The following is a 14,258-nucleotide window of genomic DNA, read 5'->3' as shown; positions in this document are numbered from 1 at the left end:
AAGTGCATATGGGAATTTAATACTACAAATCAGGAGGAAAAAACGGACTTTTTAATAGATGTTCTGGGGACAATTGCACAGCTATTTGCAAAGTGATAAAAGATGGACTCATACCTCACTCCATACAAAAGAACAAATTCCAAATGGATGGAGACCTAAATGCAAACATGAAACCACAGAACTGGTAGTAAAAAAATTGGGTGAATTCCTTTTTAACCTGAGAAGGAGGAAAATCTTTCTATCTAAGACTTGAAGTGCAAAACCTTGCAAGAAAAGATTGATAAATTAGACTTCAATTTTTTCTGGCATGGCAACAAATTATATATATTGCTGATGGAAATGCAAAATATACAACCTATAGCAGAGGGATTTGGTAATGTCTAGGAAATTTACATATACATTCATTGCTTGATCTTGAAATCCCGTTCCTAGGAATCTATCCCAAAGATTCAGTGGCAAAAGTACAAACTGCGTACCCAAAAGGCTGAAAGCACCTTTAGGTAGAATAATGCCCCCTGCAGGCATCCTCCCAACCACCCCCCAGGTGTCCACACCTTAATCCCTGGGACCTGTGGGTAGTTACTCCACACAGAAGGGATTCTGCAGACGTGATTAAGGTCAAGAGCCTTGAAATAGGGAGATCATCCTGGATTACAGGGGTGGGTCCTGGAAAGTGCGAGAGTGGGGCAGCAGAGTGGGTCAGAGGGATGAGACAGAAGGAGACAGTTGAAACCTGGGAAGGACCTACCCGCCATGCCTGGCTCTGAAGGTGGAGGGAGGGACGTGGTGGTCGTAGAAGCTGGGGATGGTGACAGCCAGCTCGGTCCTAGGACCACTGGCAACAGCCTGAATGAGCAGGAGACGGTGGCCTTCCAGAGCCTCCGGACAGGAACGCAGCCTGCCCACACCTGGACTTCAGCCCACGGAGCCCAAAGCTGTGAGATAACACACTTGTGTTGTTCCAGCCACTGGGCTTTGGCTGTTCGTTGTGGCAGCAGCAGGAGAGGAACGCACACCCCAGGTGTCCAGAGGACCAGCTGAACACACAGACTTGCACGTCCACACAAGGGAAGACCACACGCCAGGCACGTGATGTTCACGTGTCCTCAACTGAAGAAAGCAAAGCACCTTCTGCATACGGAAGGGGGACACGGGTACGTGTATTGCTAACGCTGCAAAAGACAAAAGAGGACCAGCCAGAAACCTACTGTGGGGCTTCTGGGGAGAGAGGCAACAGCGTGAAGGGAGAATGACGAACACAAACTTCCCTGAACACAACTAGTAGTTCTGACTTTGAGATCATGCAAATGAGTTACGTGCTCAAAAGTAAATTAAATTTTAAGGGCTTCCCTGGTGGCGCAGTGGTTGAGGGTCCGCCTGCCGATGCAGGGGACGCGGGTTCGTGCCCCGGTCTGGGAAGATCCCACGTGCCGCGGAGCGGCTGGGCCCGTGAGCCGTGGCCACTGAGCCTGCGCGTCCGGAGCCTGTGCTCCGCAACGGGAGAGGCCACAGCAGTGAGAGGCCCGCGTACCGCAAAAAAAAAAAAAAAAAAAAAAAAAAAGTACAAATGATATTTAAAGAAAGCAATCTCTAAAAATTGAAGCAAAAGAACAAAACAAAGACACTGAAATGAATGAAGCTAATCTGTATTAGGCTGGTGACAGAAACACACAGAGAAGAATTCAGACTCAGTATTTTGACTGTACGTTCACAGTGTAACACGGTCTAAGGACAAGTAAGTGGCATTCAGCAGGCTCCTTGGCAATATCATGGACATGGCGATTTTGAAACTCTTTATAGAATAACAGGATAAAGAAAATAAGTAATTTTGTTAATATTTCTAGAAAGCACACTTTTAGTATAAAAGTTACTGAAAACGTAAATTCAAAGTGAAGTAATCTTAAATTTGAATTGGAAATATCAGTACGAACTCACGATGTTTCCAAACACATGGGTTTCCTCTCTCTATCCGCTGGAAAATTCTAGAAGCAATGACCAGTCAGCAGCAATGAGCACCCTCCCCTCCCCTTAGTGCCCAGGTTACGGCCTTTAAATACGATTTGACGCTGAACGAAACCAGGCAGCGGCGGCTCAGTTTGAGCTTCAGCTCGGCGCTCGAGGGCGCAGGATGCTCCCGGGAAATCCCCCTGCATCAGGAAACAAGGAAATCGTCCAAGATCAGTCATCGTGAGGTCAGAACACCTAGAACATGAAGGGCTGCCCACGGGCCAAGATGGGTCAGCGTTAGGTTCAAAAAGAATGACGACTGTAGGTGACTGAAACAGACTGAATACACAAGAAAACCCGTCCTGTCCTACTGACACTCAGGAAAAGAGAGAGCAGGGCAGAAAAGGAAGAAAGAAAAACCTGCTCACGTTGGGAGTGACTGGGAGCCGGTTCCTCACTGCAACGCCCTGCCTTCCTGTGTTCAGGGTAACAACCTGACCTGAGGGAGGAGGGTAGCGCTGCTTCTCAGAGCTCCAGCTACTAAATGCGGGAAGACGGATAGAAAGTTGCCCTTTTGAGTATCTGTGGATAACACTGAATTCAGGCAAGGGTCACCGATGGGTGAGACCACTGGATACGAAGCTGGCGAGAGGACAAGGCAGGGACCAGGCTGCCGATCGTGTGGTGTCCCTACGTTCCCTAGAGGGGGGTCCCGAGACCCCATGTGTCCTGATGTGCCGCCGTATGAAGCCCCCAGCCCCGCCCCGGAATTACTCTCCACCACAGTGACCACGACAACGTGGGAACGATCCAATGGAGGTTTTAGAATGAACTTCCTGTTTACAGGAAACACGGGGGCAGGGGGACACGTGAAGTGACACTACAAGGATGCAGATGGGAGATGCTTCTCCGATGGAGGGCGTTCCACGGGACAGGGGACTGGGGTTTGTAACAAGGCAGTGGCAGGGGAACAGAAGGGGCTCTGGGTGAAAAGGGCAACATCTCTAGTGGCAGAAGGCAGCTGAGTGGTGGGCGGGGACAGGGTGGGCTTGAGGGGGTGCTAGGGAGGATTGCAAAGGGCGCAAGGGAGCTAGCTTGTGGGGCCGATGGGCTTGCTCACTATCTAGACTGTGGCGAGGGCCTTACAGGTATACAGACATGCACGCCTGTGTCGAAACTTAACAGACTGTATACTCGAGAAATGTCAAGTTTATGATACGCCAACTACACCTTGAAAAAGCTGTTAAAATTTTTTAAAAAATGATTTAAGAGACACGACAACCAAATGCATAATGTGAACTCTGTGTGGACCCTGTTCTCATCAAAGCCACAGTAAAGAGACGCTTTCGGAAAATCTGGGGAAATGTGAATGGTCCTGATTATTTATTAGATGATGTGAAGGAATGTTTATGAATTTTGTCAGGTGTGATAATGGCATTCTCGTTATGAGAAAATACATCCGTAGTTTAACGTAAAGGTATCGAAGGAAGACAAGTGCACAGGATGAGAACAGGTGTGCAACCCAGATCCAGACCGAGAGACAACATTCCTAACATTCCAGAGCCTTCCCGTACAAGACCCCAGAGGGGACCAGCCCTCTAACGCCCAAGATTATGTTTTCTTCTCTGGGACTTTGTACCTGTGGACTCACATCACGAGTGTGGCTTCTCTCGCTCAACACTGTGCTTGTGAAATTTGTGCCCATTCAGTGCTGAATACGTGGGAATAAAATGACGTGTGGTCTGAGATACGCAGCGGTCACCAGTGGAGAGAGGGAAGGGGGGGCATGTGGGGCAGGGGAGTACGAGGCACAAACTAAGCTACAGGATGTGTTGCACCACACGGGGAATAGAGCCACTATTTTATAATAACTGTAAACGGAGGACAACCTTTAAAGATTGTGAATAACTATACTGTACACCTGTAACTCATATAATATTGTACAGCAGCTATACTTCAATTTAAAAAGAAAAGGTGCAAACTAATAGGCATGAAATAAATAAGATATAAGGATTTAATGCATAGCACAGTGAATATAACCAATATTTTGTAATAACTTTAAATGGAGTATAATCTATAAAAACATTGAATCGCTATGTTGTACAATTGAAAATAATGTAATAGTATGAATAGACGATACATCAGTAAAATTTCTTTTAATTGAAAACAAAACCCCCAAACACTCCAGCCACGATAAAAAGTAGGACTAGATGGATCTAGATAAGAGAAGAGACGAGCCTGGGTGATGGGTGTGTGTGGGAGCTCATTAGATCATGCTGCTTCCTTTTGGGTATGTTTAAAATGTTTTAGATTAAAAATATAAATAGGTCAGTTGTGGGACAGAAGCACGAAGCAAACGTAGTGTGCAGAGAAGTGCTATGTGTTCCCCCATCGCTTCCTCTCCTCGGACAGACAGAAGGAAGGACCCTTCCCAGACCCCCTGCGGCTGCCTGGAGCCCGCGACTGTCCTGGCGAACAGAACCCAGGGCAGAAGGAGTGTGGACGCTCCCAGGTCCGGCTCTGGAAGCACAAGACGCAGATCTTGAGTCGAGCCACGGAGGGGTGGGCATCTCCACTCCTGTGGCCCCGCCTGGCCTGACTCCCACTCGGAAGCCCTCGGAGTTTGTGTCCTTGGCGTTCACCGTGCCCAGCTGTACTGCTGTCCAGTGACGCCAAGGACAGACTCTCGGCTTCTGTGTCCCTCCGAGCACTCGCCCGGCTCCATCTGGCCGACTCTGAGACGCCAGGACTGGTTTCCAGGAGATCCCACAATTTTTCTCCTTGATTTTCTTCGATGCGTTTTGAAGTTCGCTTTTATTCTTTTGGTTTTCATTTCCAGGGGATTTATTTCTTCAGTTTGATGGGAGGTAGGGGCATACGGTGATTTTTTTCTACGTAAATAATTGTTGCAGCCCCATTGATTGATCAGTTCCAAACAGCTGGTTCCCATTGTCAGAATCCTGCAGAGGTTTCTGGAAACAGTTGCTTAATGAAAGTTTTGAAGATGTAGATGGAATCCGTGCCCTGATTTATGGCCAGTTTCCAAGCGAATTGTCTTGCAGTAGAGCACAAGCACAGTCACGAAAATCGCTAGGGTTTTCCTACGGACAATAACTGTTTGGAAACTTTACCACCCCCATCGTGCGGGTCTTTGTCTGTTTTCTCAGCTCTTGGAACAAGGCGCTTCTGGGTGGGTGGGCTTCACCGAGGCCCCTGTGACCCTCCCTCTGACGCGCGAGCCCTGTGGGGCTTGCTATCTTGCTATCGTGCTTTGAGTCAGAGGCAAAGTTCTCCCTAAGGTCGACCCTCAGGCTCCCCGTGACCTGCCCCCGGCTCTTCCCTACACGCCCTCACTCCAGCCATCCGGCACCCCTGCCGTCCTCACAGGTAAAGCGCATGTTCCTCTCCCAGCAACCTGAGGGTCCTTCTCCTGAGAGAGGACCTTCCTCCTTTACGGCACAGACTTTGTCTGTTTTTGTTTACCACTGTGCCCCTCGTGCCTAGCATAGTGCCTGGAAATAAACACGCTCTACAAACATTGCTGAGCAAATGCATATTCATTCATTCATTCATCCGAGAGAAAAGTTGTACCAAACGATCCTCTTAGTCTGTTCCGTAGCGAATTGTGATACAGAATTAAAAGAAGAATCTCAAGCAACAATGCCATCAAATTGGGGGAACTTACCATATACTGAACCACAACTTGAATGCTCACCCCATGATCACTTCTCCCACCCTCCAGTAAGAGCCCAGCCTAACATCCCGCTTTCCCCCATCTTCCCACACCCTAACCCCGGCATCCCAGCCGCCTCCAGTCTCTGGTTCTCCTCCTCCAAACATCACCACCTCCCAAACTACCCAGAGGCAGCTCCAGCTACGGACTCATCACTCTGCAAAGGCATCAGTCAACCGTCTCTCAACTTTAGGCCCCAGTGTTACTCTGTGGAAACTGCAACTCTCGGCTTCAAGGAGACCATACCTGTCCCTCCACGATCCACCTGGAGATGGACGTCTTCCCGTCGTAGCCGGGTCGGAACTGCAGGGTGGCTGAGCGAGGGCTGATGTTGGAAATGACCAGATTGGATGGGGCACCAGGGAGCTCTGGAGATAAACGAGAGGGGAAAGGTGGAGGTTTAAATTCCGTCACAGCGTAGGAAGGGTATCAACATATCAGCAAGTAAACAGCTCCAAAACGCCTTTATATCAGAACAGGGCTTGTTTTCACAACCACGAAGGTGAGAAGCACAGCTCTCCAGGAATGTGCTCACAGCATGACTGCCACTCCAACGGGGTGGCCCGTCAGGCCCCAGGCCACGTGCCGTGTCACTGGAGACCTGTGAATGTGGCTCCCAGATGACAAACCATGAAGGTCGGGTCACGTCTCACTCATCATCTCCCTGAACAGCAGGGGACTGTTCAACAGTAGACACTTGTTGAGTGAAGAGCGGATGGACGAAGGTGGTTCTTCCAGGATCCTCAAAGAACCCAAAGGACCGACCGTCCCTCCTCCCTCTGACAATGACCTTGACGCCTTCGAAAGAGGCGGGGGGAGCGTGCACCCCGTGCGTCTCCAGGCAGCTTGACGTGGGGAGGTGTGCAGGTCCTGAGCCGTAGGCTTCCTGGCTCTGGTTTCCAAGACAACTGGATTCAGGTGAGAGCGCAGAACTCTTCCCGCTCTGCGGGTGCTCGGTTGCTCTGGCAGCTAAACGAGGGGCGGGTGGGCTCTGCACGAGGCTCCCCCGTCTCAGGCTGCCTGCGGCTAAGCCTCCTTGCTGAACACAGGCGGGTTGCCCACTCCCCACAAGGAGCCCGTCCCACTCAGAAGTGAGATACTGTGAGTTCAATATGAGAGCTCTTACGTTATTGGGCGATGCAAAAACTCTAGAGAAAGACAGCAGGATGAAATGAAAGCGAAAAAGATGCAGTGCGAGCAGGAGAAAGGCTCTCAGGCCGCGCCGTATCTGAGGAACAGCTTCTGAACTCGCCCGTGTTTGGGGTATTTAAGACCAGGTCTCACACAGGGACAATAAGACCTCTTTGGTGATCAGTTCAGTATTTGCACAGGCAGCATCGCTAGGCTCTCGAGGGTCCTTTCCACATCACGTCTAATGCATTTGAAGAGGAAAATATTTAAATCGAAGGACAAGTGACTCTTTTTTGCAAATTTCTCCGCTCTCTGCATTCTTTAGCTGGTTCTTCAGTCGTTGATGGATGTAAACTTTAAGCACGGCAAACGGAACACAGCCCCCAAAGGGATCGTCATCACGTGATTTTGCTCGGCCTGCCCCAGGGTGGACCCCCGGCTACAGGTGACCCGAACCGTCAGGGAAGCAACAGCAGCCCCGCGGCCTCCCCCGAGCCTGGGTATCAGGTTCACTCGGCACAGCCGGGCCCGTGTCCCCTCCAGCGCTTCTCTGCGTCCAGGACAGAGCTGGTCACGGTCACGCTGGGGGCGGAGGTGAGGTCAGCTCGCCCACTTCCCAGCCCCGGTTGGACGGTGTCCAAGCCGTCCAGGGAACAACCTGGTCACGCACAGGGACGTGCCCCCGGCGTTACCGCGGCCGCTGTGCGTCAGCCGTGTCTAACAGATGAAATCGCGTGCCGCCGTCACCTCCTCGTCACTGGTTATTAAGCACTAACAACATTTTAAATGCATGCTTGGCAGCTGGCTGTTTACGCAGAATAACTGCATCTCTCTGGAAGCCAAGGACTTCTTTCTTAAGAAAGGATACGTGTATTTTGAAAATATCTTTAAAAAAACATCGGATTGCCTCAGGTGTGGCCCCCGACCAGCAGTGCGGGTGCCACCTGGGGCTTGTTCCACTGCAAGCTCTGCAGCCTCACCCCAGACCCAGGAGTCGGCCATGCGGGAGTGGAGCCAGCACTGATCGGGGGAGGCCCTCATCTGATGCTCTGCACAGCGCTAGAAGCATCACTGCCTGCGAGGGAGGGCAGTGGTGACTGCTTGTCAGTAGACAGGAAGCCTTGCTTCGGGACGCTGCGGGCTCCAGGCTCCCCTGACGGCCAGGAAGGCAGAAAGGGCCCCGTGAGGTCACAGCGCTCAGAGGACAGGATACACTCCCTCCTTCTCTACCACCCCACGGCTTCTCCTGAAACACAGCCCCTGTGCGGAGAGGCGGTTATTCCTCTGGGGAGTTTTAAAAACTGTATACAGTTTATTTGTTTTGTATTCTCTTCGGGTCCCGTGTGGTGTGCCACGCTTCCAAGAAAATAATTAGGTTACAAAACCCTAACTGGGCGTGGAGGGTGCGATGGGGGTAAATGCCGGCTTCAGCCTTTCCGGGCCTGATGAGCAAAGCCGTTGTGCTTTTTTCTCAAAGACCAAAACGAGGCCAACTGACCTTTTCAAAGAGCAAGAGCCCTCTGGCTTTAATTACAGGACTGAACGGATGGCCCCATGACATCCTCTCACACCCACACGTATTTTGTAAATTCCTTGGAAAAACACTTTCATTTTAAACATAAACTGTGGAGAGAAAAAGTTGAGTGCAATTTCCAAAGCTGGATGAGGGTGAACGTTTAGGAGGAGACTCTGACTTCCAGAAAGCCCCGCGAGCAGGGTCCCCTCGGCCCTGCTGTGTGTGGACAGACTCTTCACCCTTCACGCCCCTTCCTCGCTCCCCTCCCCCCTGTGCCTTTCCCCGCCACCTACCTTCTCTTCACTCCTTCCCTCAAACCCACATTTTCACTCTTTTGTTGCGTGAATGCAGTTTTGTGCTTCCTGGTCTTAAGTGTAACGTTCACTGACCCCCGGCCATCCGAGCCAGGAGCTGACACCCCTCTTAAAGGCCCCCAGGGACTTCTGCACAAAAGATGCCCATCAACTCCGAGCGTGAGAAACGGCCCAGGGAAACGCGGCAGCAGGGACGCCAGGGCCCGAGCGCACTGACCTGGGGGCACCCCGGAAGAGATAGTGGACGAGGTGGCCAGGCCAGCGCCCACGGCGGTGAGGGCCGCCACGTCGATGGTGTAGGTGGTGAGAGAGGACAGCCCTTGGATCTTATACTCGTGCGTCGAGCTGTTGAGAGTGCGCTCCATCCGCGAGTCGCTCTTCCCGTATACCTCCCAGGAGATCTGGTAGCCTGGAACACAAGCGAGGGCACAGGGTGAGTCCCGGGGTCCCGGGGACAGAGGCTGGGCCACCCGTTTGTCTCGGAGAATCTGAGCAAGAGCCCGGAGCTCAGCCGGGCCCACTGAAGTCCACTGCGAGTCCACAGGCCCCGGAAACGAGACCCCGGGCCGGGCCCCTCCATCCAGCCGCTGGATCCACAGGGGCGGCAGGAGGACGGGGCTGGGATCTCGGCGAGCTCGGTCCCCGGCGCGTGGACGGAGGGGGCTGAGGGCTGGCTGGCAGCCTGCGGTGCTCGGTGCAAGCTTCTCTTGTCAAATGATAGACGAGCTTCATCTGCATTTCCATCTTTAGAAGCTGATATTTTCACTACACGGTCCCTAAATCAGCAGCTTGCTCCTGGCTTGCAACTAACTTGTGGAAACACTGCCACTTTTCCCTTTACAAAATGATTGAGAAAACACTTTTTGCTTTAAAGTTTCTCTCCCCCAGGGCACGAGTGTCGCTTCCAGCTCTGCCTTCCCCTTCGAGCCTGTTTTCCGAGCGACATCTGGTCTCCTCTGCACTCGGATCGTCCCGTGGGGCCTCATGATCACAATTGATTCAGCCATTGCAGTTTGGGGCTCAGAGAAAAAAGACCCCGCCAGCCCCTGGGTCAGCCCCCTTAGAGGGGGCTTCTGTGATTAGAGAACATTTAAGAGTGTCTCCTGAAGAGGGAGGTGGAGATGGAGGGCGCTCCCGGGGCCAAAGGCAGAGCGCTGAAAACGCCTGTTCTTCCGTCTTCCCGGCCGATAAACTGGGGAGACAGAGACACTGGGAGGCGTCTTCTTGTTCCTCTCTCTCTGATGAAAGCAATAAACAGAGTGAGAAACTCTCACTCGCAGGTAAACAAGAATTTAGAGGAGAGCATCCCGGGACCTCAGTGTTTTGAAAACAATAAAATTTTAATGTCAGAAGCCGCTGCCCGTCTGCTGCCCCACAGCCTGGCGACCTCTGTGTGCTGGGGGGCTCCTGTGCTAGGGTGGGGCGGACGGGGCACCCGGCAGTGGAGGAAGCAGGGGGCCCTGCCACACGTCGGAAGGCCCTAGCTGCGCTCCTGGCCCGTGGGGACCACTAGGCCCGCGGCTCCAGCGGCCTCTCAGGGGGCCAACCACTCACCATCTCCCGACTCCGGACCTTAGAAACTCCCTCCTCCCGGGGACCATCCTGACCTCTGGCTTCCCGCATTCTCAGTGGGCCGGCACGAACACCACGGTGCCCTAAAATCAACCCGTTCTGTCTTTTTGGCCAGTTCAGATTTTTGGAACTGATTGTGCAATTAAAAAAAGAGAAACCTTCAGGGCAGTGAGGATTAATAACTTCAAATCCACAGAGTGTTTATGATGTTCCTGTGATGCTCTGAGCACTTCACCTGCATTAATTCGCTCAACCTCGTGCCAGAGCCCTGAGGCTGGACCATCACGACCCCTACCTTACAAAGGAGCAAGCCTGTGCCACCAGAGGTTCCTGGACTGGCTGGAAGCGGCCCAGGCTCTTCACCCTCCACGGAGCCTCCTTCCACACGACCTGCCCTCCGAAGTCCTGACGTGCAAACCTGGAAACCAGTCCCGGCCTTGGTAGGTTAGCCTGATAAATCTCTACATGGAGTGACGACACTCGGGGTCTTCCCTGAACGCACAGGAGGAGAAGGCTGTCGTTATGTTGTCATACACGCTTGCCGTTATGTATGTTGTTAATGTCACAACCTTGTCTGTCGGACAATTTTATTTGTTTAAAAGCTGTTCTTCATCAAAATTTCCTAAAATATAGCCTTCTGTTCTGCACGGCAACCTGGAGCCCAAGCACAGCAATTACAACACCTTAGCAGAAGAGAACTACTGGGATCTCCTGGCATCAAAACTGACACTCCAGTGTGCTGCCGTCATGGCTACAAACACCACCAAACGGACGACTGAAGACGCCCGTGTGCTCAGGAAAGGGTGTGACAAACACAGCACAGAGAGGGAGCTGGCCTGGAGGCCGCGCACAGAGGGACCACGTGGGCGTGTGGTGGGCAAGGCCCCGAGCGGGCCGTCCTGGCCGTGAGTGTCCCTCTGGCTCCGGTGCAGGAACGGGGGGCCCCCAGCCAGGGGCCGGGCCTCCAGCTGGCGCCCTACCTGCTCCAAACACCTGCCCAACTGAGACTAGCGACCGGAGGAGCTTCAGAACTAATTCTGCGTGGATCCGGCGTGAACTCTCTGCGAGAGGGCAGTGCATCCAACCCCAGGCTGTCTGCCTGCATCCCGGCCCTCACAGGCCAGAGCTCACGCAGGGAGACAGGAGGACGCTGGAACTTACAGGGAGCGCTCGTGGGCAATTCGCACGCGAGCCCGGCGGCCCTGCCGCTCGCCTCTCCTTCCGGCAGCACAGGGGAGCTCCTGGCACCCAGTTTCCTGAGGGCCGTCTGCACACAGAGCGGCCCGCACGCGGGACCGACGTCATGCTGCCGGCAGCTGCTCTAACAGCCTCGGGCACAGAGGGACGGTCGCTGGTCTCCTGCAGACGTTTCCTGAAAGGGGCTTTTGGAGGCCAGGTCTGCCCACAAACACGGTTTTTCTTTTGCTATACTTGGTAAAATTCTCTCCCTCCAGCCTGGAAAAGGCCTCTGGGGTGCTGCCGGCGTGCCCCACGGGAAACCCAGTCAACCTGGGGAGCGCCGCCCTGCGTGTCCGGGCAGAGCGTCCAGGGCAGGGAGAGCCCCACGGAGGGCAGGGGTCCCTGGCAGGTGACCACCGCCGGGCTCCCCCCTCTGGGGAGGCCCTCTTCCCCCGCAGCCCATCGTACAGGGTGGGCGGGAAAGGCGACGGCACAGGCCAGACGTGGTGGGACAACGCGGCCCCGAGACAGGAGAGCAGAGCGTCTGCCTGCAGCTCCGGCCCAGACCCTCAGCGCCGCCACTGCGTACTCGCTCCCGGCCCAGGGGCAGCGCGACCCAGCTCCGAACAGCCGGCGCTGCGAAGGCCGAGTTCCACAATAAACATATAGCTGCTGCCTGTATTATTTGTTTAATAAAACACGAAATTGGGTTCGTTAAGCTCTATTAGCTGGTGTGACGGGTGACCACCCATCGGGAGTTCTGGTGCCCGCCGCTCAGCCTGGGGAGGTCGGCTCCCCTCGGGTGATGACGCCCGGCGGGCTCCTTCAAGACTGGAAACTGGAGGGGAGACCTCGGTGCTCCCCAAGGGCAGGGTGGGGCTGAGGGTGTGTCTGTAAGGGGGCGAGGCCTGCCTGCCGCCCGGGGAGTGCGTCCACCGAGGGGTCCTGGCCAGATTTCTGAAACGCAGCACACTTAGGTGAACCCTGAAGCCTGAGCTGACGGAGGTGAACGGTCTGCCTCTCCCCACCTCAGCCCCCTCTGAAATCAGCAGTAGGTACGGCTCTAATTCACTCTAATTCAGCCACAGATGGTCCCCGAGGGGCCTGAGCTCGAAGGCCTTCTTCTTCCAGGTGGTAGGGCCTCCTGCTAAGCATTTGCTTCTGGGTTTGCCTTCCCTCTCACTAGTCTGTTTTTCCTCCCTTTGTGTACCTTAAAGTGACATCCTGCTGTCTGCAACCTCCCTCCTCCGCCCCGGCACCCGCCTGGTTTAATTCCTTCCGCTCCTGGCCACAGGAGGGCTTCTTCATTACGTACTCAGCACCGCAGTCCTCTACTACGGAGACCTCAGAACGTGCAACAGAGTGGGGTTTTGAGGTCCAGTTTCAATAGTGACTTTTCCCCATTCCTGGACTTAACATTATTTAAAGTGGGTATTTCAAAACATCAGCTTCTTGAGGGCAGAACTAGATTCGTAAATTTACTTCATTTAACAGTGAGGGTCAGAGGCGGCGTCAGTTCTCAGGTACCATCTGGACCCGAGGACTCCACCCTGTGAGGGGGTCTGGTCGAGTCCAGGTGAGTAGAGGGCACCCAGCAGGTAAGAGTGGGCGGGGCTGACGCTGGGAGGTTTCCTGAGTAACGGGAGAGAAAGGGGGAGTTTCGTGCAGGAACACGGTCCCCCGGGCACTGCAGGGAGAGTGGTGCTGCCCCCCGCCCGTGTCTGGGGGCCCCCGCAGCCCTCCAGCTCGAGCGAGCCACAATTCAGGATCAGAGCGCGCCGCACTCCTCTGGATGCACCCTGTGTTTGCAAAGCTGAGTTTTTGGTGGTTGCTGTGATAAGGACACAGGAACAATGTGAAAACCGACGTGGAACAGGAACTTCGGCAGGCAGGTCCACTCTGATTCCAAGCTGGAGAAGCTGGGCAGGACCTGGGGGCGCACACGTCCCATCAGGAACTAACTGGTTATTTGAGAAGGAAATGCAAATATTCTTTCCTTTCAATTAATGTGTCTTCTCTTTTCAAACGGCTATTAAGGAGCTAGGATAGAAATACTTACTAAGTTGTGTGCACCTGACCACCTGGCAAGCAGAACTGCTGGGTGTTTCTCTGGCCTGCGGCGTGGCCAGGGACCCAGCGAGTCACCGAGAGCAAGGACCCGAGACAGGGACGCTCTGGGCTGGGGTGAGCAGCGTGGGTCGAACCCGCGTCCAGGGGTTGATGACGTGGAGGAGAGGACGCGGCATCCCTGTCCTGGCTCGGCCACCTGCTGGCCGCGTGACCCTGGGACATTATCGCTCAAGGTCTCAGACGGGGTTAGGAGACGCGCCTTGCCGGGTCATTCAGAAAGTAAACAAGAGCTGGAACGCTAAGGGGGCCTGCACGCGGCAGGCGCCCACAGGTGGTGCTGCCACCCAGGACACAGGGCGGGAGGAAGGGGACCCTGGCCCTGTGGCCAGGCCGGGGACAGCCGATCGCCCCTGGTCCACACGGCTCATTCCCGGACAGTTTTCTTGACCACACAGCCGGCGTGAGCACGCTTCCTGGGCCACGGGGCTCACGAGGGACCCCAGGGGCATTGGTGGTCGGCTGGACCACCTGGCCAGTCGCTGAGGGGCGGGCACAGCTCCGGCTCCCGAGGGGTCACCAGCGGACGGACGTGAAGTCCCCAGGAAGGGCTGCCAGAGCGGTGGGGCCTGCGCTGTGAGAACGCTTTGTGGCTGGCGGGACGTTTCAAGTGCTGTCTACTGAATGGAAAGGGCCGCCCGGGGCAGATCACGCCAGGCAGCCCCCGGGGGTCGCCCGCAGCCCCGTGAGGGTGTTTCGATGCCCGTGCATGGGCGGGGGGAAGGGGCGTGCGAGGGGA

At 54.3% G+C, this 14,258-nt stretch overlaps 1 protein-coding gene across 1 annotated transcript in view; it reads right to left on the bottom strand.

Annotated features, from left to right (window-relative positions):
* The window catches only part of SDK1 (sidekick cell adhesion molecule 1), a 581,111-nt gene that overhangs the window by 125,367 nt on the left and 441,486 nt on the right, over positions 1–14,258 (bottom strand). The window contains exons 21-22 of the mRNA XM_060285242.1: positions 8,859–9,050; positions 5,927–6,048 (exon numbers count right to left, since the gene is read on the bottom strand). Coding sequence (XP_060141225.1) covers positions 5,927–6,048; positions 8,859–9,050 — 314 coding nt within the window. The remainder of the gene's footprint in view (positions 1–5,926; positions 6,049–8,858; positions 9,051–14,258) is intronic.

This window comes from Globicephala melas, chromosome 15 (assembly GCF_963455315.2).
Source record: "Globicephala melas chromosome 15, mGloMel1.2, whole genome shotgun sequence".
In the NCBI taxonomy this organism is placed as follows: domain Eukaryota; kingdom Metazoa; phylum Chordata; class Mammalia; order Artiodactyla; family Delphinidae; genus Globicephala; species Globicephala melas.
Note: the sequence above shows the minus strand (reverse complement) of the source record. Positions and strands in the feature narration are given on the sequence as shown.